The sequence below is a fragment of the Nerophis ophidion genome, linkage group LG10 (genome assembly GCF_033978795.1).
Source record: "Nerophis ophidion isolate RoL-2023_Sa linkage group LG10, RoL_Noph_v1.0, whole genome shotgun sequence".
In the NCBI taxonomy this organism is placed as follows: domain Eukaryota; kingdom Metazoa; phylum Chordata; class Actinopteri; order Syngnathiformes; family Syngnathidae; genus Nerophis; species Nerophis ophidion.
In genome coordinates, this window is record NC_084620.1 from 11,695,775 (window position 1) to 11,722,044 (window position 26,270).

Genomic DNA, 26,270 nt, shown 5'->3' on the forward strand with positions numbered 1-26,270 from the left:
TTGGATGTCAAGAGACGGGGAGTGAACTTGCAACCCTCAGTTTTCTGGCACGGCCGCTCTACCCACTGCGCCATACCGCCCCTAAGTGTAAATAGTGCATGCATTAGACTCCTGACAGTTATATTCTGTGACATGAATGATTTTTTGATATTGTAAATGTAGATGTGTATACTTATGCACACTTTTTGTTTATGACAGAACTCAACCATCAAATCTATCAATCAATCCATTCCCCATTCCTATATATGTATATATACATCAATATACAATCCCCAAAACCAGTGAAGTTGTTTAAATCGTTAATAAAAACAATACATCCATCCATCCATTTTCTACCGCTTATTCCCTTTTGGGGTCGCGGGGGGTGCTGGCGCCTATCTCAGCTACAAACATTACAATAATTAGCAAATCCTTTTCAACCTATATTTAATTGAATAGACTGCAAAGACAAGATACTTAACTTTGGAACTGGAATAACTGTTATTTTTCCCTAATATTAGCTTATTTGGAATCTAATGCCTGCAACATGTTTTTAAAAAAGCTGGCACGAGTGGCAAAAAAGACTGAGAAAGTTGAGGAATGCTTATCAAACACTTATTTTAAACTTCCCACAGGGGAACAGGCTAATTGGGAACAGGTGGGTGCCCTGATTGGGTATTAAACTAGCTTCCATGAAATGCTCAGTCATTCACAAACAAGGATTGGGCGGTAGTCACCACTTTGTGAACAAATGCGTGAGCAAATTGTCAAACGGTTTAAGAACAAAATTTCTTAATGAGCTATTGCAAGGAATTTAAGGATTTCAACATCTAAGGTCCATAGTAATATCAAAAGGTTAAAAGAATCTGGAGAAATCACTGCACGTAAGCGATGATATTGCGGACCATTGATCCTTCAGGCGGTACTCCATCAAAAAGCATCATTAGTGTGTAAAGGATATCACCACATGGGCTCAGGAACACTTCAGAAAACATTAGTGTGTAAAGGATATCACCACATGGGCTCAGGAACACTTCAGAAAACCACTGTCAGTAACGACAGTTTGTCGCTACATCTGTAAGTGCAAGTTAAAACTCTACTATGTAAAGCAAAGCCATTTATCAGCACGGTTTACTAAGTGTGGTTAAAAGGAAAGGCCATGTAATAGAGGTAAAAATGCCCCTGTGCCAACTTTTTTGCAACGTGTTGCTGCCATTAAATTCTAAGTTAATGATTTGCAAAAAAAAACAAGTTTTTCGGTTCGAACATTAAATATCTTATCTTTTGCAGTCTATTAAATTTAATATAAATTGAAAATAATTTGCAAATCATTGTACTCTGTTTTTATTTCCGAATTACACAACGTGCCAACTTCACTGGTATTAAACAAATGAGCCCCTCAGCTATCGCCTCCCCAACACTGTAACATAACAAAATGTGAAAAAAGTGAAGCGCTGTGAATACTTTCTGGATGCACTGTAAATCAACCATCAGTTTAAAGAGATACATTGTAGCAATAAGAAGAAAACTGCGGACCAGGACTTGAGTTAATGGTCACAGACAGGTTCCCAACTTAAACAGTACTATTTGAACAAGTCATCTTTTTTAAACATAAATAAAAACGTTCTCTCTGCATTACCTTTAAATGGTAGAAGACGATGTCCCCCAAGGTGTGGTAGACCCTGGCGTAGTAGAGAGCTTCTTCATCAAACTGCAGAGGTGCTGGACACAGGCTGAGTGTCTTCAGGTAGTAGTGCTCTGCCAGCTCACACTGACCCAAACACTGGTACAGACGAGCCAGACGATGGTAGGCCACCCGCTCGTTGAGATCATCGCCTGCGTGACAGGGTCGGCATCACCGTTTGTTTCATTTCAAGACGGACTTGTGTCCTACCCAGCGTCACGCTGATGTCCAGCACGGTGTGAGCAAACTCCACTGCTTCTCCGCAGAGTTTGAGACCGAGCATGACTTCTGTCAGCTTGTTGCACAACCTCAGCCTGCTGGTCATGCTGCCACTCCTCACAGCGATAGGCAGAGCGCGATCCTGCGGGCAGCAGAACAACACAAACATATGCTGTTTGGGAAACGACTGCAACTACAAGGTTTACCCGGTAGTAGACGACAGCTTTGTCTCTGTCTTGGATGCTGTTGAAGAAAATATCTCCAGCAGCTTCCAGCACTTTCAGGATGAACTGGGTGTCTCCCGTACTCAAAGCCACATCCTGAGCCACCTGAACACATCAGCCAAAGTATAAATTCCTATTTTGGAGTACATAAGTTGTGGGACCAGCTCTTTCAGCAAACCTGCAGATAAAGTTCCACCAGTTCGGTCTGTCCCAGTAGGTAGTAAATCTTTCCGGCCTGCAGCCAGCCATGCGCCTCTTTCTCCCTGCAGCCGAGGTCGATGAAAATAGCCAGGCTGCTCTTGGTGTAGTCCAGAGCAGCACGATACGCACTGCAAATATTCCACTATTAAAGCAATGCTGGTGTGTGTGTGTGTGTAGATTTACTTAACATTTAACAACAGGGTAGTTCTGGTTGTTTTTACGTTCTTTCATAGCACATCTTAAAAATCCTTATATTTATCTTATCTTACCTCAGTTTGTTTCCTTTTGTCATACTATATTAATACACTGGGCATAAATTAACCCTAAACCTTAAAATACATAGGTAATGAACTTTTCTTATGAATTAGAATGGAAATATTGGGTTGTCCCCTGAGTCCTTAGCTTTTTACTCTTGCCATTGAGCCTCTGTAAATAGCGCGCTTTGTACCATCCATCCATCCATTTTCTATCGCTTGTCCCTTTCGGGGTTGTGGGGGGTGCTGGAGCCTATCTCAGCTGCATTCGGGCGGAAGGCAAGGTACACCCTGGGACAAGCCACCTCCTCATCACAGGGCCAACACGGATAGACAGACAACATTCACACTCACATTCACACACTAGGGAGCATTTAGTGTTGCCAATCAACCTGTCCCCAGGTGCATGTCTTGGGAAGTGGGAGGAAGCCGGAGTACCCGGAAAGAACCCACGCAGTCATGGGGAGAACATACAAACGCTACATGGAAAGATCCGGAGCGCAGGATCGAACCCAGGACCTTCGTGTTGTGAGGCAGACCCACTAACCCCTCTACGACCGTGCTGCCCAGCACTTTTGTGTATGTAGACATAATGTGTAGGTGAAAGTCCCTCTCTATTCAGTTAACCTCCTTTTGTATGTCTCAGACCGCTCTGTTTCGGTCCCGGCTGCCCTGAGTACCCTTCAAGCATTTGGACATTTGTCTGGTTCCAAACTAAACTTGGGTAAAAGTGAAATATTTCCAATAAATGTTGCTGCTAAGTTATATACTCTGCACAATTTCCCCTTTAAAAATACACCGCCAAGTTTCACATACTTGGGCGTCCAGGTCACACCTACGTTTGCAGAACTTTAAAAAACCAACCTCGTTCCAGAGTTGTCCAAGTTAAGGGGAGAGTTTGATTGCTGGTTCCTACTTAACTTATCTACAGTGGCTCGTGTCAACTCTAATAAATTAATATACTCCCAGGTTTTTTTCTTATATGTTCCAGTGCACGCCATCTTTTCTCCCTCAGTTCTTTTTCCATAAATTAGATCAAATTAGTCAGATTTTAGATTCATTTTGGAATATAAAAACTCATGGGTTACGTAAACAATATTTGCAAAGACCCAAATCGTTGGGAAGATTTGCACTACCAAACTTTAGGTTTTATTACATTGAAATTCTTGAACATTGGCTACAATGTGAAGCATTTGATTCTCATCTGTTATTATAACCTCATTCAGGATTTGGGTTCAATTTAAGCGCTATTGTGGTCTACAGTGGTCAAGTCTGGGAATCAACAGAAGGACATTTGATCAGATTTGGATTGCATTTCTGGCCAACGTTTGTCAAATATTTAAAAAAAAGGATGTAAATGTTAAATGTGAAATAATATTGTTTTTAGCAATCTACCTCAAACAAATGCAGTCAGAGTGTTTTTAAAAGTATGATAACTTTTAAAGCGCTTTCCTTCTTGGGCAGAGAGCTTTTACAAATAAAAAAAATATTGTGACAATAAATGACAAAATCATAGCAAATTGTTATTATTCATGAACTTTTACTTGACAGAATTTGACAATTACAGCCATTGTGGGCAGTGTGAAGTCGGCATTTTTAACATTAGTTGAAAAGGAGTGTAAAGTAACTATGATTCTGATTCTGATTGTGGTTGCATCCAGGCTTTTTGTAGCCCTAAACAAGATTATGTTTGTGGCCTCATTTGGGTCTTCAATATTATTTGTGTAACATGTTAGCTGCTAAAAAGCTGACTGCAGCCACGTGAGTATTGTAATTAACATATGTGCTTCTATGTTTGCGGCTTGTGAATGAGACTAAGGCCTTGTTCTCACTGCAGGTCAACTAAAATTATTTTGCCCAAATGTAACCTGTATCGGTATTTTCATCTCTTTTGTATTTTTAAAAGGCCTCCTTTATATGTGTAAATAAATCGGATATGTATGTGATGCAACTGCAGTCTGAACGCTCCGGTCGCACTCATCTGACCAAAACTTCTTTAAAAAGTGATAAGCCTCATAATTCTTTGCCCCAAAAAAATAAAAATACATTTTTTAAATTAAAAAACAAACAAAAAAAAAAAAAAACAAACAAAAAAAAAAATATATATATATATATATATAAATATATATATACATATATATATATAATATATATATATACATATATATAATATATATATATATATATATATACATATATATATATACATACACACACATATATATATATATACACATACATATATATATATATACACACATATATATATATATACACATATATATACATACATATATATATACATATATATATACATACACACATATATATACACACAAATATACATATACACACATATATACATATACACACATATATATATATATACACACATATATATACATATATATACATATATATATATATACACACACATATACATATATATACATATATACTGTATACATATATATATATCTATACATATATATACATATACATATCTATACATATATACATATATATATCTATACATATATATATATATATATATATACATACACACATATATACATATACATACATACATACATACATATATATTTTTTTAATTTAATTTTTAAACTTTGTACGTCTTGCAAGTCAGATTGTGGACCCTGATGGGCCAGAGTTTGGGGTTCCTGGCATGGAAATATTTAGAGCAGGCTTCATCATTATACTATGTATTATTATATCATTATATATTATCATATCATCATTATACACCTATTATGCAGTGCTGGCATTTTCTGTTTTCACAAGGTGAAAGACTTTGAAGAGTTAAATAGGTCACCTGTGCGTGGCCTGCGAAAGGTAGAGATGGCTGACAGCTTCCAGAGCTTCCCCCTCCTCGGTCTTCTCTCGCGTGCCTTGAAGCAGCCGGACCTGGTATTGAATGTAGAGAATACATCGGGCCTGCTCCGACCTTTCACGTTCATATAGGTGGCATAGACGTCTGGTGGCGCTCAGCTGGCCTGAAAACCAATGAAATTTCAGTTTTCAACAGGTCTAATCCAATTGGAGTAAATAATTACAGCAGCGTTTGAGTGATTTACAATGTGAGAGGTTGGCGTGCATGGCCAGCAGCAGGGCCCACTCGTAGCATCCTTTCCCGTAATGTGTTTGCTGCTGGTTCACGTAGTGTCGTCCCAGCTCCAGCAGCACGGCAATGAAAGCGACCTCGTGACCTCCTTCATCCAGCTCGGAAAAGAGCTGCACAGCCTCCATCAGGTGCCTCTGCGCTAGTCCTTTGGCGCCCGCCTTAAAACACAGTAGCCCTGGGCGGGGATGAGGATTAGTTACTGACTGGAATACACTGCCATTGTCATCCGTTATACAAGCTAATACCAATATTAGCTTGAGCCACGGCCCAGTTTGCCATGTCTTCATATTCTTGGCAAATGTCTATGGCAGACTGGTAACTCTCTGCTGCTCTCCGGAGGTCTCCCATGCATCGCAGTGCCACACCACGCATGTTAAGGACTAGTCCTTAACATCAGAACACAATGAAGACACAGCATGTTATCACAAATAGTAAGGTTACATTTAACTACTTCATTACACAGGCCTGGGCCGATAGCCAATAGCTCAAGTAATCGAACGATAAATGAAAATGAACTCAGACAGGATGCAATCGCTCGCAAGAGTAAAATTGAACATAAATTGTGAAACATCCTGTCAGTCATCCAAAATCTTTGTCTCAGTGGGTGGAGGTGCGACTGTGAGCTTACACACAGGGTTCACGGACAGAGACTCCGGAGTGAGAAGCACCACGAGGTGAAAAAAAATGTATGTAAAAAAAGATGATTGCAAAACCAAATGTCTGGTGCTGTAAAATTTCAGCTTCAGACCAAATGGGCAAAATGAGCCCATCAATACGGACAAACAGGCAAGTGCAATATGGCCAATTTGTTGGAAAGTGATAGCAATAATAAAAGTCCTGCCCAGTCCTAGAGCACATTTACCTGTGCAACCTGCGATGAGGTTGCGACTTGTCCAGGGTGTACCCAGCCTTCCGCCCGAATGCAACTGAGATAGGCTCCAGCACCCCCCGCGGCCCCAAAAGGGACAAGCGGTAGAACATGGATGAAAGCTCAACAGCCAGTTAACATCTAATGTCTGCCTTACAGCACACTAGTTTGATTTTTCTTTGTATTTTAGTGAAGCCATTTACAAAATGTAAACATGACAGGTTACTATGAGCTAGCAACTACACCACAGCTAAGCACACAATCTAGAGGCACAGAATAAGTGTCCTTAGTTGAACAATACTGCAGTCTGAAACACAAAATTTTTCAACATAATCAAATGTTAAATTATTATAGTTGCATACAGATAAAGTCTTCAAGGCAGAAGAGTATTATAAAGTATCCAGTAACAAACGTGTCCACATCATTACTGTGTCATGGCTGTTAAGTCATGAATTATTGTGACCACTGGATGTTGCCAAAACACAAATCAACATTGCACTATAAAAGCATAAATCTGCCATAAGGTAAGTGTTTTCATACCAAACATTGTTTTCTGAGTTATTTCACTTGATTCGAAATCACTATTTGAAAATTCCACGCTACAAAATATTAAAAGTATGACCTGTGATTCCTGCTGATACCATAACAAAATAATGTTGTTCTCGACCGACGCCCAAGGCTCCAATATTGGTATTGTATCGCAAGTGAAAACGTAGCATTGGGACACCCCTAATTATGATTACAATAACGTTTAACTTGGTCTCACAATAATACTGACAACAATATTGTTTATCGGCAATCATTTGTGGGAGAATATAAAAAAATGTTTATTATCGGCCCAGGCCTAGCATTACGGTTTACAACCTTCCAATGGCGTGGTGCAGTGCTCTGGTAGGGCAGTGAGGACCTCGTCCAAGATGTCCAGCGCCACCCTCGCTTGACCGTGGTCGACATGCAGCCAAGCTAGCCAGATGAGGGCGCTCTTCTGTTCCGCTGGCGAGCTGGCAAGGCTTGGAGGCGGGCTGTCGATGAGCGCTTGCATTAGTCGGATGGCGTCCCCGATGAGTCTGTGCTGGTGAAAGAGCTGAGAGAGACAAACAGCAAGCTGGTGCTTCAGCTGGTGGCGTGCTCCTTGCATGCTGGCTAAAGACAGACACTGGTGTAAATATGGCGCTATGAGGGCAGGGAGAGAGTCTTCTTCCAGGGATTCACACAGTATTTGGACGTTGTCGGAGACCAGGATCATGCTGCTGAGGCTTTCAGTCAGCGTAGCACCAGGATGCAAGGACGCTCTCCTGGCTGAGCTAACACTAAGATTAGGGAGGTTCATTTCCTGGTAGAGCTTGCCTAAGGTCAGATATCCTCTACTAAGAGAGATATTTGACACTCCCTGGGATCCAGCACAAAGTGTAAGTAGTCTTTCCAGGTACGGTACCACCTTGACACCCTCAGCACGAGTCCAATGGTGCATGGCCAAGAGGTAACAAGCACTGGCTTCCGCCATTTTGTTGTGAGACATAAGTGCTTTCTTGAGGATGTATTTAAGAACGCAGCTATCCTCAACACATTCTAAGCAGTCTGGGGTCGCCATCAGCAAGGCGGCAAGGCGCTCTGACCGAGCAAAGAAGCTTGTTGCGTTCTTCTGTAGAAGATAAATGCCAGCTAGGTTGGAGAAAATGCTGGCGAGCAGCCGGAAGTCGGTAAAAGCTTCACGAGGAATACCCAGAGCTTCCTCCAAGTACACGCGGGCCTGGCTGAACTTTGACCTGCCAGCACAAAGCTTGGCCAACAGGAAGCAGAGACGCGTCTGCGGCCACAAGTGTCGCTTCTTTCTGGCTGTTTCCCTGGCGACGGCAAGGAAGGAGATCAACTTGTCCTGGTCGCCGTGAGCACAGAAGACGGAGGAGGAGAGGAGCTCAGGACTGAGTTTGTAGAGGAGCCTGAACTCGTCTTTACAGTCTTGTCCATCCAAAAAAGACAGAAGCATCGTGACGTTAGTGTGGCCTTCTTCAACCACGTCAAAAGAAGGAAGTTTGACTTCAGCGGCTTCGTTCATGTCCTCTTGGATCTTCTCATGCTCAGAGAATAAATCCTTTTTTTGGACGAGACTACGTTTAATATTTCTTCTCAAGTCAGGCTTAAGCCAAGCAGACAGAACTCCTGAAATTAGAAATAAAAGCAATAGGAACAAGTTCTTCCGTCTTCAAACCTGATCCAAGACCTGATCCACGCTAGAGGAAGACAGTCTTACCTGACTGCTTCTTCTCCGAGTCTTGGAAAGAGAACATATCTGGGAGTGAGAAAAACAATGACAATGTAAAATCATTATTACTTTTTATCTTCATTTATAACATTGTCAGTTCATTCTCCACTGTCAGGTATTTTTTTAATTCTATTTGCTTATTGTTATTTTATGTTTTCAAGACCTGCCCTTATTCCCTTTTCCTTCATTCCTGCTTTGCTTTCATGTCCTGTTTGCTACAGTTCACTGATTAACAAACTCAACATTCACTGCCCTTAACACTAATTTCAAGTGGAAACCTTATTAATATTCAAAAACATTATGATCACACAAAATGCAATCTCAAAAAAATGATACATGTGTGGTCTCCAGTTGGTTATACTACAAGTCTAATTTTTGAGGAATATTTTTATACATACAGTATTAACAACTGAAACAGACACACAGACTTGTATTATATTTAACTACACACCATACGTGTAGTGTTTTTTAGAGAGACTAATCCGTGCATTTGTCTCCAGCAGGCTAGAGTACTGTAATGGTCTCTCTAAACCAGCTTTAATGTAGAGCTTCAGTAGTGTCCATGCATTATGCTGCTGCTCGAGTACTGACAAGACCCAGGAAATCCGACCATATATGTCCAGTGCTTAGGTAACTGCACTGGTTTCCTGTTGCTCAGAGAATAGACTTAACAAACAAGTCTTTTCATGGTCTAGCGCTAAAGTACATCTCTGACATGTTCGAACCATATGAACCATCTCAGGCCCCGAGTAACTCGGAGAGTGGTCTCCTGCTGGTGGGGCTGAAAACAGCGAATAAAAACGGTGTTACTATTACTTGGTTAATATTCAAGTATTAACATAATAACATGATAGAATATATAATATAATAAGAGACAATAAGTGTATATATATACTTATTGTCACTTATTATCATATTATATATTTTAATGTTATGTTATATATAAGTATATATATATATAAATATACAAAAATATACATATATCCATATAAATATGTATATATATATAAATATACAAAAATATACATATATAACTATACATACATATTTATAAACACAGACACACACTATACATACACACATACATACATATATATATATATATATATAGATAGATATATATACACACACACACACACACACACACACACACACACACACACACACACACACACACACACACACACACACAGTGGGGCAAAAAAGTATTTAGTCAGCCACCGATTGTGCAAGTTCTCCCACTTAAAATGATGACAGAGGTCTGTAATTTTCATCATGGGTACACTTCAACTGTGAGAGACCGAATGTGAAAAAAAATCCAGGAATTCACATTGTAGGAATTTTAAAGAATTTATTTGTAAATTATGGTGGAAAATAAGTATTTGGTCAACCATTCAAAGCTCTCACTGATGGAAGGAGGTTTTGGCTCAAAATCTCACGATACATGGCGCCATTCATTCTTTCCTTAACACGGATCAATCATCCTGTCCCCTTAGCAGAAAAACAGTCCCAAAGCATGACGTTTCTTCCCCCATGTTTCACAGTAGGTATGGTGTTCTTGGGATGCAACTCAGTATTCTTCTTCCTCCAAACATGATAAGTTTAGTTTATACCAAAATGGATACATGGATGATACAGCAGAGGATTGGGAGAATGTCATGTGGTCAGATGAAACCAAAATAGAACTTTTTGGTATAAACTCAACTCGTCGTGTTTGGAGGAAGAAGAATACTGTGTTGCATCCCAAGAACACCACACCTACTGTGAAGCATGGGGGTGGAAACATCCTGCTTTGGGGCTGTTTTTCTGCTAAGGGGACAGGACAATTGATCCGTGTTCAGGAAAGAATAAATGGGTTCATGTACTGTGAGATTTTGAGCCAAAACCTCCTTCCATCAGTGAGAGCTTTGAATGGTTGACCAAATACTTATTTTCCACTATAATTTACAAATATTTTTTTTAAAATTCCTACAACGTGAATTCCTGGATTTTTTTTTTCACATTCTTTCTCTCACAGTTGAAGTGTACCTATGATGAAAATTACAGACCTCTGTCATCATTTTAAGTGGGAGAACTTGCACAATCGGTGGCTGACTAAATACTTTCTTGCCCCACTGTATATACATACATATATATGTGTGTGTGTGTGTGTGTGTATGTATATATATATGTGTGTGTGTGTGTGTCTCTGTGTATAGATATGTATGTATATTTATCAATCAATGTTTATTTATATAGCCCTAAATCACAAGTGTCTCAAAAGGCTGCACAAGCCCTTTGAGCCACAAAATCCGCGGTACAGAGCCCACATAAGGGCAAGGAAAAACTCACCCCAGTGGGACGTCGATGTGAATGACTATGAGAAACCTTGGGGAGACCGAAAGCAATGGATGGATATATATATATATATATATATATATATATATATATATATATATATATATATATATATATATATATATATATATATATATATATATATATATATATATATATATATATATATATATATATATATATATATATATATATATATTGGCTTCACGGTGGCAGAGGGGTTAGTGCGTCTGCCTCACAATACAAAGTTCCTGCAGTCCTGGGTTCAAATCCAGGCTCGGGATCTTCCTGTGTGGAGTTTGCATGTTCTCCCCGTGAATGCATGGGTTCCCTATGGGTACTCCGGCTTCCTCCCACTTCCAAAGACATGCACCTGGGGATAGGTTGATTGGCAACACTAAATGGTCCCTAGTGTGTGAATGTGAGTGTGAATTTTGTCTGTCTATCTGTGTTGGCCCTGCGATGAGGTGGCGACTTGTCCAGGGTGTACCCCGCCTTCCGCCCGATTGTAGCTGAGATAGGCGCCAGCGCCCCCAAAAGGGAATAAGCGGTAGAAAATGGATGGATGGATGGATGGATATATATATATATATATATATATATATATATATATATATATATATATACATAATATATATATGCATACATACATAAATACATACAGACTTATGTATATTATTATGCATAAAGAATTACTATTGGAACAACACATCATCAGCAGGGTAAAACTAACTTGTCTCACGACGGTCTAAACTCAGCTCTCGTTCCGTATGTATCCTTCTTATAGCAATGAGAAAAGTCCTACCTAGTTTGTAGTTGCGACTGATATCATTGCAACATTTATCCTTCAGTAAGGCGGTGCTTTCCTCAATGACCTTGTCCTCTTGCAGCCTAAACAAGGTGGCTACCTCGGTGTCTAAAAGGATGTCTGCTGAGCTGGAAGACAACACACAATGCTCAATATATTGGATATATTTTTTGTTGCTTTTGCATGCACTCACTCGTAGGTGTCAGCAGTCGCTTTGACTTTGCTGGTCGCCACTAGGCCCATTTCCCTCGTTGTCTCCTTCATGCCTAAGAACCAGAGGTGACAGGAGACCAGCCGTCCCACAATGGTGATGTGATCGCCTGGCAACACGCTCAGCTCGTCTGGACTCTCAGCATCATACTGCACAGTGGCCACACAGGTCCCTCTCGCTGAATGGGTCAAGACTTATGAGCAATGCCTTTTTGTGACTAAAGAGGATGTCGGGAGACGTACCAAAGCGCAGAGGAAAGTCACAGGCAGCCTTGCCGTCCCCAACCAATATAGTCTCTGCACAGGACTTCAGAAACCACCTGCGTGAGGACACAGCATGACACAGCACCTAATAAGAGTGTTAGCCTTTTTATCTTTATGAAAGCCATGTGACTCACTGATGAAAAGGTAGAACAGGTTCGAGCGCAGGTTTGGGGGCTGTACCTCGGGCCCCATCTGCCAAGCAAAGGACAGTCCAGCCTGAACCCAGGAAGGGGGGCTCAAAGAGCGCTACATCCCCTTGCTCCAGGTACAGGTCGCCTCCAGATGTGGAGCTGTCAAACATCTGGTTAGCCGTGCAGCTGGCAAAGAGTGATGCTGTGGACACAAAAGGAAACAGTAGATCTGATTTAAATTGTAAAGCTATGCTTTCAAATGTTTCCTCATGTGTAAAACTGATTTTAAAATGTGGGAAGCATATTATGAGGTTTAGAGCAGGGGTGCCCAAAGTGAGGTCCATCGGCAAAATTTGGCCACTCGAATCATTGGGTTTGACTTGACAAACAGTGGCTTCTCAAATGTAATACATGTTAATACAGACCTCTTTCAAGCTCATTAGGGGTGTCCTGATCTGATATTGATATCGGTCCGATATCAACAAAAAAACAAGTACGATATTTTATGGGCTTGTATGTAAAATGTACGATATAAGCTGTTCTACAAGTAGCCCTGCAGCACATTTACATATGCAAGGCGGGAAAAGTCCTGCAATAAGTTAGGTGTTTTTTTTGGGTTTTTTTTTTTAGTGAAGTCATTTACAAAACGTAAACATGGTAGGCTATAGACTCAGATTTTAAATTCGAAAAACAAATCAGCAGCGTTGTACAAAAAAGCTTTTATCAACTACGCCAAATAGCAAAAGTGAAACTGTTTCTGTCAGGACATGATCATAAAAAATTAATCCACGCCTTTATCTCGACTCGTCTTCACTACTGCAATGCCCTGTATGTAGAAATTAGCCAGGCCTTCTTCACCCGCCTGCAGCTCGTGCAGAACTCTTCTGCTCGTCTGCTAACACAGACCCGCAGGCGTGAGCACTGCACCCCTGTGCTAGCGTCCCTTCACTGGCCCCCTGTGCGCTACCGAATCAATTTTAAACTCCTACTATTTGTTTTCAAATGTCTAAACAACCTCCCCGATCCCTAAGATCAGCCGACCAGTTGCTGTTGACGGAAGCTTAGAGGTGACAAAGTTTTCGCCGCTTCTGTTCCCGAGCTCTGGAACGACTTACCTTTGAGTGTTAGACAGGCCTCTCTTCCTGTTTTTAAATCACTCTTAAAAACACACTTTTATTCCATGGCCTTTAACATTCAGTGATCTCCATCCTGCTTTGGCATTCCATTATGCACCTGCTGTGAACCATGTTTTATTTATTTATTTGTTTTTTTATTGTGCTCTGTTTGTGTTGTGTTGGCTCGTTTTTCTTGCGTTATCTTTTAACCTGCCTATTGTACAGCACTTTGGCTACCCCAGTAGTTAATTTTAAATGTGCTTTATAAATAAAGTGGATTTGATTTGATTTAATTTGATTTACTAGGAGCTAGCCGCTAGCAACATTTATCAATATAAAAAATTATCAAACAATTATAGTTGCATATTATTTGGACACAAAGTCTCCAAGGCAGAAGGTTATAGAAAGTATCCAGTAACAAACGTGTCTGCATCAATCAAGTTATTGCATCTTAAACTTAATTTGATCAATTATTGTGGCCACAAGTTGTCACCAAGAAACCACTCTATTTTAACTTAAAGACAGCATAAGTCCATATAAGATATTAAAAATAAATAGCTTGATGTTTTTTCATACCATTTTCTATGTTTTAAATTTTTCACATGATCAAACATTTTCTAACATTCAACACTCCAAAATAATAGAAAGGAAGTATAAATCATGCTGATATTGTATCGGCTCAGTATCGGTTTCGGCCAATACCCAAGGCTTTGGTATAGTATTGTCAGGGGAAAAGTTGTATCGTGAGTGACAACCCTAAAACTCACACAATAATTGAGGTGATGTCCGCAAAGCTAACTAGTTGTCATATTATATTGTTATCCGCACCAATTAAAGGAACTTTGTTAATTACATTTAGGCTAATTGGGTTTCGTACTTAATATCACCGTGTTTGGCCCACAGTCCATTGGCACATATTCACTTTGACCCTTCATGGCAAAAGGTTTAGGCACCCCTGTTTTAGAGTATAGGGGAAGTGTTCATTTCACCATTAGCTGAGGGACACCGTCTGCATTGCCTACCTTCTTGCTTGAGAATGCACATGTAGAGAAGGTGAAGTGTGTCTTCCTGGATGGAAACCACAATTTTGAGCTCTTTCTCTAACCAGAGCTTTTGGTCAAATAACAGATTTTCCATGCAGTGACCCAGCAGACCTTTGAAAAACATGACAATATGACAACAGCTGCAGTAGATGCTCGTAAAGTCATGAAAAGACAATTCCCAACCTACCGTGTGAGTAATATGTGGTAAACTTCCACACTTCCTCCAACGTCTGGAACGTCACAAAAATCACTTTGTCCTCGCTGTCAATGGAGACCACATGAGCAGACAACTCCTATTGGAAACAACAGATTTAAATACATTAGGGATACAACGATAAACTATATTAACGGTAACTGTGGTATAACTCTGGATGGTTAGTATTACCATTTAAAATAAAATAAATGGAAAAACCGTGATTGATAACCGCACTTTGACTTACTGGCGCTAACTCGCTAGCTTAAATGCTAATATTAATACAAGAGACATTAACGTCAGAAACAAAATTCTCCATTTGAAACTTGTAGAAATCCATTTCTACCTATAAGTAACTAACCTATTTAATTGTGCACATTTAAACCGCAAGCAGCATAGTGATCGATATTTACACAGGGGGATTTAACATTGAGGTTTTTTTTACGGTGTGTTCAAGGATTGCCAAAAAGAATAGGATGCCACAACGCCCGCCAGAAAACTCTTATCAGTGAAATACAAGAAACACAAAACATGCAAAATAGTGGGCGTTTTAACAGTGGGTCTATTTATTTTAGTTGTTGTTTTTTTTAATCTAAAGATTTTAGCATGTGTATAAGGACTTTTTCAGCACATTCAATAATTTATGCACTTAATGAGTTAGGATTAAGAGTTCTAATTTGTGAGCTGCATGGACAAATAACCTGTCTGTTTGGGTCTAAATGATTGCTAATTGTTAGGGGGTCAAAAATATATTTTCTTTAATCAAATACCAATTATTTTCTAACTTTAGTTTTTGCTTTTTAACCATTCTGTTTTGTCTATTGTAACAAAAGGACCATAAATATCCTAAATGTTCATACCTCCATAAGGGGCAAACATACAACATCAGTAGGGGACCACATGTATTTCCCCCACTATATTACCATTCATAACTGTTAATTATTGAGGGGCTGCATGTGAATAATAACAAAACAATAACGGGACAAATGTTTTTTTTGACAGCACAAACGTGACACAAACATTTGGGATAATTTTAGAGGGATTTGGACAAGTATGTAAGCAGAACGTTGATGACATAAAAACCTTAAGGGGAACTTCACTTTTATGTGGAATTTTGTCTATCATTCACAATCATTACGTGAGACAAGCACACATAAGTTTTTCTTTTTTTATGGACTCAAACTCGTAACTAAACGCCAGCAAGTGTCAACTAAGACTGGATTTATTGGGGTTTGCTCTATTTCGCCTATAAAGTGCTTTAAAAAAACATCCAAAAAAACGCCATCATTGTTTTATATACACGCTGTACGTATATAAGACACAACGCATCTGGAAAGCAGTACAGCCTTATTCCAAAATGGAATTAATTTATTTTTTTCCTTACATTTCTACAGAAATTATGACATAGTGACAATGCGAAGAAGTTTTTTTTTTTTTTTTTGAAAAGTTGGCAAATATTTATTAAGCAAGTAGCACTATTGCTAAGTGTTAAATGAGAAATACGAACATCATTAAACAATCACTTAGTGTACCATGTCTGCTCTCACTGAATGCCAACAGATGGGATGTTTATATCTTCCCGTTTAGATGAAGAAAAACTCACAAAAAATAAAGGTGGGCGCAAAAAAGCCTTATATATATATATATATATATATATAATATATATATATATATATATATATATATATATCAATCTTTCTCGTCACCTCTGTGGCTGAGTTGAATGTCAAAGTTGACTAATGTCTCGGTTTATGGCCACACCCTTCTACTTTCCAAGTGAAAGGCATGATTTATAATCTAAAATCAACCAACTCAGAGGCGATGCAGCAGCAGCAACAGCTCAGTATTTTAATAGCTGCATAAACTAGGAATCCTTCTGTGATTAATACACCTCTAAAAGTAGTTTATACTCAGTTGGTGAATAAGCATGTCACAACATGTAAAATGAATTGGACTATTGTTGGCAGTTTTTGAGTGTTTTTAGAGCGCTTAAAGGGTGAGAGAGATTATTCCCATTAGTTTCATTGCACTTGCCGTATATTACAGATTACAATACATAATAAAAAACACATATGCGTTGTTGTCTTTTAGAGGGATTGTGAGTGATTGGCAAAATTCCAAAAAAGTGCAGTTTCCTGTAATAGTGCAAATATTTTTGAGACAAAACAGCATGAATGTTTGACAAGGTGGGGCAGCCGAGTGACATCACTGCTCAGAACATTGATTTTAGAATAACTTCAAAACCTTAACAGCACAAACAGACATTTTTACAAAACAAACTAGCGCAAGAGCAGCCCGAACGTATGTAAGTGATATTTTAACTAGGTCATGTGAGCACGTTCTTGTAAATTTTGGGGTGAGTATATATGTGAGTGTGTGTGCGTCCTGCACCGTGAAAAGAGAATTGAGCTTGGTGCTGTCAGTCTGCAGAAGGCGAAGTCTCCCCCGCAGTTCTTGCGACTCCTCGACTGCAGGAAGACGCTCAGGACCAGTGACCACGTCCAGACGCACAGGCAAAGCTGAGATTAACAAAACGTACTCAATGAAGGAATCCTCAACATTCTCATGGTACTGAATGTTATGTCACGCCTTTAAATAACTGCACCACCATGAATAAAATACAAGAACGAGGGGTGGGCAATACTGAGTATTGAGTCAATACTAAGTATATATTAAAAACGGTCAGTAAGGCCAATACCGATACCGTTATACTTGAAATTTCCAGGATCCTTACATGAGTTTGTGATTCAAATGTGTTAAAATCAGAATTAGAGACAGGACACAAAGACTTAAAGGGGAACAACTATTTAAAACCAACTTTTCTTACTTATTTATAAATATTTTTGTGTATTTGGGATCTGCATAATTTCAGAAAACTTTAAATCAAACCACGGAGGGATGGCGAAGCTATTTGTAAAACAACCTTGCCTTCCTTCTTATGTCTTCTGAACGAGACATTTGTAAACTGCCCCAATTGTGCTTTTTCCCAGGTGTAAAGTCAGCGGATTATCCAAATATGGTGGTGATTTCCCAAAGTACTTTGTGCAAGTCCGCCATTGTAGTCAATGAATTCCTTATATGTCGCTATCCTCGTGTTGTGGGGCAGACAGGCTCGTAAATGCACATCTATCCTCCGCTGTTGCCATTTGTAATACAAAGTAGCGTATGGTTCTAACTTATATCTATCAGTAGACTAGATATGGAAACGATAAAAACTACAACATGGATGATGGGGAGAAGATGCTGTTAAAGAGGAGCCAAGTAAATAAGACCGCCCACTGCCCCACAACAAGTGGATGGAAAAAAAGACTGAGCTTATCGACTACACCGTTGGACTACAATGGCGGACTCGCGCAAAGCTGTTCGGGTATAACTTTACCATATATGGAAATATCCGCTATGTCACAATTGGGTGAAACTTCACAAATTGGGCAAATTCCAAACGTCTCATTCGGAGAAAGTATGAAGGAAGGCAATATTGTTTTATAAATATGTCTGCCACGCCTCCAAAGTTTGATTTCGAAGATTCGGGACTTAAGCACGTCCCAAATACACAAAAACAGTTACCAATAGGTAAGAGAAAATGGTTTTGCATAATAGTTCCCCTTTAAATCAAATATAAAACGTACTATTAACAAAGTTACTCGTAAACAATATAAATATAAGTTAAAACATAAGACAATGCACCAGAATCAAAATATTTTACAATCATTCCTTGTTTTTTTTTTTTTTTTTACATATAACTGTTTGAAAAAGTAAAAAAATAGTAAACAAAAGCAACAAAAACACTATTAGGTCTCATTCAAGTTCTTTGCTTTTTGCTCTACCCTGAGTGTGTACATAATATAATTAATTGGTGCTGTCAAGCGATTATTTGTTTTATTTATTTAATCACACTTTTCAATTTATATTATTTGTGTGACTCACTTGCTTATTTAAAAAAATTATTGAAAAAAAAACACAGCAAAATTTGGACACATATGGAATTTTATTGCAAGGAGGAATATTTATATTTATGTTTTACTTGAATGCACATCATTTATTTGCTCAAAATTAGCCAAAAGTTTTCGCTTAAGCCCCATCTAATGAATTTTTAAGTGAAATAATTAGAACAATACATTTTTGTGATTTATCACAAAAGTTAATTTGCTATTTAATAACAATACATAAATATAACTATGCAACAATATAAACAACGCAACAACAAATACAGATAAAAAAAAAACTACTGAAAAACATCAATCTCATCACGCTAGAATCAATGTGATGGTAAAATTGATATCGATACTATCAGCATCTGTCTGAATCCACTGTCCATTACTATAATATCATCCATGACAAACAACAGCTACAATGTCACAAACAAAATCAGATGACAAAGTTTTTTTTGTTCATAATACCAAGCAGTCAATAAGTTGATACAGGCTTAAAAATTAATCAGTGGCTTGAGAGGATACACTTTAAATGGACTCACATGTCTACAGCAGGGGTCATATTTCTGTTTTAATGAGCAGGTCACGTACAGGTATGTGCATGTGTGGCATAAAGCTACCTGCTGGAAGGTTGTCCTCAGGTGTTCCCTTTGCACTGGCAGCATCTCTGCAGAAAGCACCACCAACTATAAAAGACAATTTAACAAAGATGGAATAAACACCAACAAATAAAACACTATTGGTTTCAACAACTTAGAAAGCATATTACTGACTGACAATGACAGCAATATTTGAGAAATATAATCTTCAAACATTTGTACGCACGTACAACACTTAAGACATTCAGTATATCAGTATATGGAATTAAATTATGGAATGGATTAACCAAAGAAATTTAAAAAAATATTAATATGATCCACTTCATAAACTCTTTAAACTTAAAGTGTTTACAAAGTACAAAGAAGAAGAACCATGATAAACATTTAGAATTTATTTCAACCATCCATTCATTTTCTAGATAATCGTATTCATTTCACCATATGAAATATAACTTACTTCACTCATTATTTATTTATTTTTACTTTTATTAGTTATGGATATTTCAATTGAGAACAGCAAGTGAACAAAAGTTTGAGCAACTTATATGTAAAGGAAAAGGGGTAAAATTAAATAAGCCCTGCTTCTTCCAACTCCTTTTCCAACATGTTGGATCGAGAAACTGGAAATTGTATCATGTTGTATGCATGCCAGTTCCAAATAAACACAAACTCAACTCAACACTGTTAAATACATGTTGCACTGTTTTTAATAACAAGACAACGAAAACAAAAGTACCTTTTAAAGTCTTACCTACCTAGTCTGCTGTGCCGTCTACTTTGCTCCATCATGGAAGAAAATTGCTTGCTCAGTCCTTTTCTTTCAAACATCTGCCATTTGCAAGTTAATCATCACTTGGTGAACAAATAAAGCCCTTTCCAAAAATATCAATGGGTTAAGGCGCCTATGTTTGGTTTATCGAAGCTCCCGCAAAGGACTTTCTCTCACTTTTTATGCACTGTTTGTGTCATTATGTGTATGAGCCCCCCCAGGAACACACTCAGCACTTCCTTTCCTCTACTCAGTTCCTCTGTGAGCTGGAATTTATACCAGCAAGTCAGAGTAGAATCACATGGAAAAGGGTCACAGCACTAAAGTCCACTCAAGGCATCTTGATTGGAGCCTTAAATGTTCTTTTTATTGCTTGTAAAAAAAGTTACCTTCAACCAAGATCACAAGCTCTGAAACAACAGTTTGGTTCACTCCAGGAAGTTTAGATTAGTCTAACAATACAGTACTTTCATTGAAAGTTACTTTTTACAATATCTTTGAAAAGTTCATTTATTTTAAAAGTTTAATTAAAAACGTGAAACTCCTACAGTCTAAGGATTCACTACACACCAACCTAGACAGCATGGTGATTTATAGTCTTAAAATGCGCTGTTTATTAAAATGACAGCTTTGGCTATTTAATGAATATTGTACTAATGGATTTGACTTGAATTGAACTTTTTACTGTAGGTGGGCGGATTGATTTAAATACCGTGGACATGATAAGCGTCAGAGTACGGCTTTGGTGGAAAAATGCCAAAGGATTGCGTAGAATGCCCAGCTTGGCAGCCACACTACCCTTAGAAATAAATAGTAGGAATAAAGACAATGAAAATAAGAATAAAGGAATAAGTTGCAGACAGGGGCGTCACTAGACCTAATACTGTACTGGGGCACACCTGGGGCACAAATAATTAATGTGAGCGTGCAAAGCGCGCAAGCAAAAACATTTTTAGCACTTATTTATCATAAAAAATACATAAATAGTGCTATAAACTATGAAATCATATCAGATTATGTCGTATGGATCTTTGATTAACCACCTGAAATTAACTAATGCATTTGGCCTACTTGTGCACTTTTTTTTACTCCAGACTTCTAAACTGCTACTGGTAAAAGCAAAAAGGAAGAGCAATGAGTCTTTTTGATATATTTTTTGCAGTAATCATCTGCAAATTTAACATCTATAACTCACCTCTGCTCTTGCTCATCAACTTCCATCTCTCTCTCACCTCTTCCTGCACTCTGCTGCTCCACTTTGTCTGCACAGACATGGAACTATTACAGTAACTGTTATACAGTTGACCAGTGGTTCCCAACTGGTGGGTTGTGACATAAAAGTGGATTGTGTGTCATTTTCAGTGAGTCACAGTCAGATGTGTGCATGAAAAAAAAAAGTTTAGGGAGAAAAAAATCAAATTGTGGCAACAAAACCAGATATTTTTAGCCATTTTTCTAGTGACTGTTAGTGAGTATTTTAGAAAAAGGCAAACCGACTAACAAGTTGGAGGAGGACTCAGGACAGACATGGAAATATATATATATTTAAATATAAATGGGGCAACAAAACCCAATATTTTCAACCATCTTTCTGGTAACAAATACAGAAATTTTACTATTTTTTCTGGAAACAAAAGCAGATGCTTTAGCTGTAGCCATTTTTCTGGTGACAAAACAAGATTATTTTAGTCAAAGACAAACCGATTAACTAGACAAGTCTACTATGTTATTTTTCTGTGAAATAAACTTGAATGATTTAAAAATTTGGCTCACGACTTGATGATATGGAAAAATGTTTTTCTTCCTGAAGATAAACCATTTGAGAAGCACTCAACTCACACATGCTTACTCCAAATCATCATTGATGCAGAGGTCCTGAGCAGAACCAGCAGACAATGTGTGGTTTAATAGTAGCCCATCTGAACGCAAGTACAATTACTGCGGCGTGCCTCAAGGAAGCTGCTTAGGTCCTTTACTTTTTATTATTTTTACTAATGATCTTCCCTGATTTACAACAAACACCAATATGGTTATGTATGCAGATGACACAACTCTATATACAGCACTGCCTTTACCTTAAATGACCTAGAAAAAACCTTAAATGAGGACTTGGAGAGAGTGTCACGCTGGGTAAATGATAATAAACTTGTTGTGAATATTGGCAAAACAAAAAGTATTCTTTTTGGATCCAGGCATATGTTTGTTGAAGACCCTCAGCTTCACATTTCAATGTCAGATATACCTATTGTGCAGGTCAGAAAAGCAAAACTGCTTGGTGTGTTATTAGACAGTCCACTGTCATGGTCCGATCATATCGTTAGTATTTTAATGAAAATGGGAAAAGGTTTAGCCATGGTCAGAAAGTGTTCCACCTTCTTGACATCCTCAACATTGGGTCAAGTTATACAGTCCTTGGTTTTCTGTCAGCTTCATTACTGTCCTATAATATGGTCCGCTACAACTAAGTCTGACCTGAACAAACTTCAACTTGTTCAAAGCAGAGCGGCTAGACTGTCCCTTAAATGTTCATTGCGCTCTAATATTACATTTATGCATTCACGTCCGTCCTGGTTGTCTGTTGAACAAAAGATGCAGTGTAGTCTCCTTATGTTCTTTAGAACTATCATGTTAGATCAATCACCAGATTACTTTTACAAACAGTTTTTAAAATAAACTAAGACACACATTCATGACACTAGAAATGCCAGCAATGGCTATTTGGCACTTCCTGCTCCCAGGACCAATCTCCTCAAACATACAGTCATGTATAGATGTATTTCATTCTGGAATACATTGCCATCACACATTAATCTCTCACAAAGTAAATTGTCATTCAAGACAGCTTTGAAGATACACCTATTGCAGCTACCCACATGACGTGAATTTTTAATACTGTTTTCAACTAGCTATTTTATCTTATGTTGTATTTTTCCATTGTATGTTGGGTAATGCATGTATTCTTTGTATTTTAATTTTGTATACTCCTAGGAAGACTAGCAGTCGCCTTGGCGTCAGTTAATGGGGATCCATTCAATAAACAATAAACAATAAACAATAACCAACATTATGTTTCATGTTCATAAGAAATTCCCCCGACAGCTCGTACAGCAAATGAGTATGTTTGTCTTGATACAAGGAATAACGTTAGCTAACTTAGCATCAACTTAAGACAATGATGTTGCCTAGCTAGCTAGAACTTCACTTACATTTCTCATTCCTTGCTGCTTGTTCCCTGCTGCGGGCGAATAACTTTCTGATATAAATCTAGGAGTTACAGTTTGAGTCAAATCAAAATCAAAATAATATAATTAACAAAGGGCTTCACGATGGCAGAGGGGTTAGTGCGTCTGCCTCACAATACAAAGTTCCTGCAGTCCTGGGTTCAAATCCAGGCTCGGGATCTTTCTGTGTGGAGTTTGCATGTTCTCCCCGTGAATGCGTGGGTTCCCTCCGGGTAATCCGGCTTCCTCCCACCTCCAAAGACATGCACCTGGGGATAGGTTGATTGACAACACTAAATTGGCCCTATTGTGTGAATGTGAGTGTGAATGTTGTCTGTCTATCTGTGTTGGCCCTGCGATGAGGTGGCGACTTGTCCTGGGTGTACCCCCCCTTCCGCCCGATTGTAGCTGAGATAGGCGCCAGCGCCCCCCGTGACCCCAAAGGGGAATAAGCGGTAGACAATGGATGGATGGATAATTAACAAATTGTTGTTGGCTAACGTTACCTACTTCACGCAGTGATTCGCATTCTCTCTCTCTCTCTCTCTCTCTCTCTCTCTCAACTGAAGTGTCGATCCACACGTGAATAAATGACCATATTAATTAGCCAAGTGCTCATTGTTAAGTGGAGTGAATACAGTAGCAATCAATTACCATACTAAGTAGTATGTGCGCTGTAGTCAATGTTATGTGGAGTTAAAACTCTGAAGCGTTTTTTTTATTGGCTAAATATTTACTGCGGCACTGCAGATCAACACTAGGGCACGTGCCCCAGTGAGATCTGTTTGGCGATGCCCCTGGTTGCAGAGAGTTTTGCACTATTGACTTTATTTGGCTGAAATAATTGTAAATAATTAAAGGGAATAATGCCATTAGTTTGTTGCCATTGCTACATTAATATGTATTGTTTTAATGAATATTGCCGAATTGTTTGCACACAAATGTGTTGGTAAAAACGTTTTTATTCTAATTTCAATTATGTCCATCCCAAATTAATTTACTCATGGTGTTAGTACTAGTCACGATGACCCAGTCTTTACTTGGTGTCACACCGATACCATATTTAGTAATATCGTCCACGTCTATATTTAATTTTAATAAACCTTTATTTATAATATGCAACATTTACATACAATTAATAAATAATGATAAACAAAAAAAAGTACAGAAACAGTACAAAACAGTGCCAGGGGGTTATAAACTCAATAAAGTACATATATATATATATATATATATATATATATATATATATATATATATATATATAAAAATATATATATATATTATTGGCAACACTAAATGGTCCCCAGTGTGTGAATGTGAGTGTGAGTGTTGTCTGTGTTGGCCCTGGAATGAGGTGACGACTTGTCCAGGGTGTACCTGGGCATGCGCCAGATTGTAGATGAGATAGGCACCAGGGCCACCTGCGACCCCAAAGGGAATAAGCGCTAGAAAATGGATGGATGTATATACATGTAAACAGATGTAAAGCCATTGGCTCACACAAGTTCTGTAAATAATCCAAATTTGGAGCACAGCATTATAGTTTTCACATCTCTTTGGTTGTTAGAGCTAGAGAGTGTTTTAAAGTACAGTTCTAATTCTTTTTTAAAGGCACAAAAAACAGGTTGGGTATTGAGAAACTTACATTTATGAATATAATACATAGCCAATAGTATAATGAGGTTGCAAAGGTAAAATTCCTTTTCAATTTGTTTTTATTACAGTCTAAATCCAAATTGCAAATCTTCAAAACAAAGAACAAATTTGTCATGAATATTGTCCAGGATGAAAGGACATTTCTGCCATAGTGGTCAAGTGCTTTCACACGTCCGAAACAGGTGGTAAACATTCTCTGGATGCACATTGCATAAGGTGCAGGTAACATCAATGTGTTTCCTTTTTATGCTGTCACAGTTTTTTTCCATTTGCTTACACACAATTTTACTAACTGTGTGTATATACACACTTTTCCAAACACCATGTTCAATTTTCTTAATTCCTAGATTATTTGAAAAATGACAAACTTCGGTCAAAACATATGTCCATTCATCAAAATAAAGCAAGCATTTGAAAAAAAATGCAGCTTTATTTTCATCTCACTCACATAGACTTCAAATGATAAGACACTATTGGAGTGAGTTACCCAGAACAATGATAAATACAAAACACACTTGTAAGAAAAAAAATATATTTTACTATAAGAAATCACATGTTTGGGGCATTTTGCCTGACCTTTTTAGTTTATGTGATGAATGATTGACAAAACTTGACAAAATATATTGGCAAATCCATAGCAAGCGTCATTGTTTACTTTGAAGTGGGCCTATACGTAAGGACCTAAAGAGAAAGTAAAATTATCCTGTAATCTTTTCAAGAACTGCTCAACAAGAACTGGTCCCCTGTTTCTCACGAGCAACCTGGTTGAGGATGCTTGGGATCGCTTCAAAACAGCGTTCCTAGCTATACTAAATGATATGGCTCCCATGAGAACAGTCAGGATCAAAGCCCGCTCTGAACCGTGGATCAATCCAGACCTATTAGCTGCCATAAAAGACAGGGACAGAAAATATTTCGAATACCAAAAGTGTAAAACCGAAGTAAATAAACAACCCAATAATAATAACCTCAAATCACTCCTTTCAACGCTCAAAAAGCAATGCAATAAATTAAGAAATAAAACAAACAACCTGACTAAATCCTTAAAAAAAAAGTATATCAATGACAAAATAGAGGAAAACACAAATAAGCCACGTGAGCTCTGAAAAATTCTCAACAACCAGCTTCCTGGATGCAGCCAGAAACTTAAAACCA

The 26,270-nt window shown here is 38.2% G+C and overlaps 1 protein-coding gene across 2 annotated transcripts in view; it reads right to left on the bottom strand.

Moving 5' to 3' along the window:
• The window catches only part of LOC133560156 (SH3 domain and tetratricopeptide repeat-containing protein 1), a 32,956-nt gene that overhangs the window by 1,155 nt on the left and 5,531 nt on the right, over window positions 1-26,270 (bottom strand). The window contains exons 2-19 of one of the 2 annotated variants that reach the window (XM_061912357.1): window positions 21,431-21,497; window positions 19,488-19,553; window positions 17,327-17,454; window positions 14,930-15,035; window positions 14,722-14,853; window positions 12,588-12,786; window positions 12,433-12,509; window positions 12,173-12,368; window positions 11,977-12,107; window positions 8,823-8,861; window positions 7,436-8,731; window positions 5,949-6,089; window positions 5,657-5,878; window positions 5,395-5,575; window positions 2,285-2,435; window positions 2,089-2,211; window positions 1,874-2,024; window positions 1,619-1,815 (exon numbers count right to left, since the gene is read on the bottom strand). In XM_061912357.1, the coding sequence (XP_061768341.1) occupies window positions 1,619-1,815; window positions 1,874-2,024; window positions 2,089-2,211; window positions 2,285-2,435; window positions 5,395-5,575; window positions 5,657-5,878; window positions 5,949-6,089; window positions 7,436-8,731; window positions 8,823-8,861; window positions 11,977-12,107; window positions 12,173-12,368; window positions 12,433-12,509; window positions 12,588-12,786; window positions 14,722-14,853; window positions 14,930-15,035; window positions 17,327-17,454; window positions 19,488-19,553; window positions 21,431-21,446 (3,552 nt within the window). In that variant the 5' untranslated portion in view covers window positions 21,447-21,497. The other variant, XM_061912356.1, reaches the window with a different exon arrangement.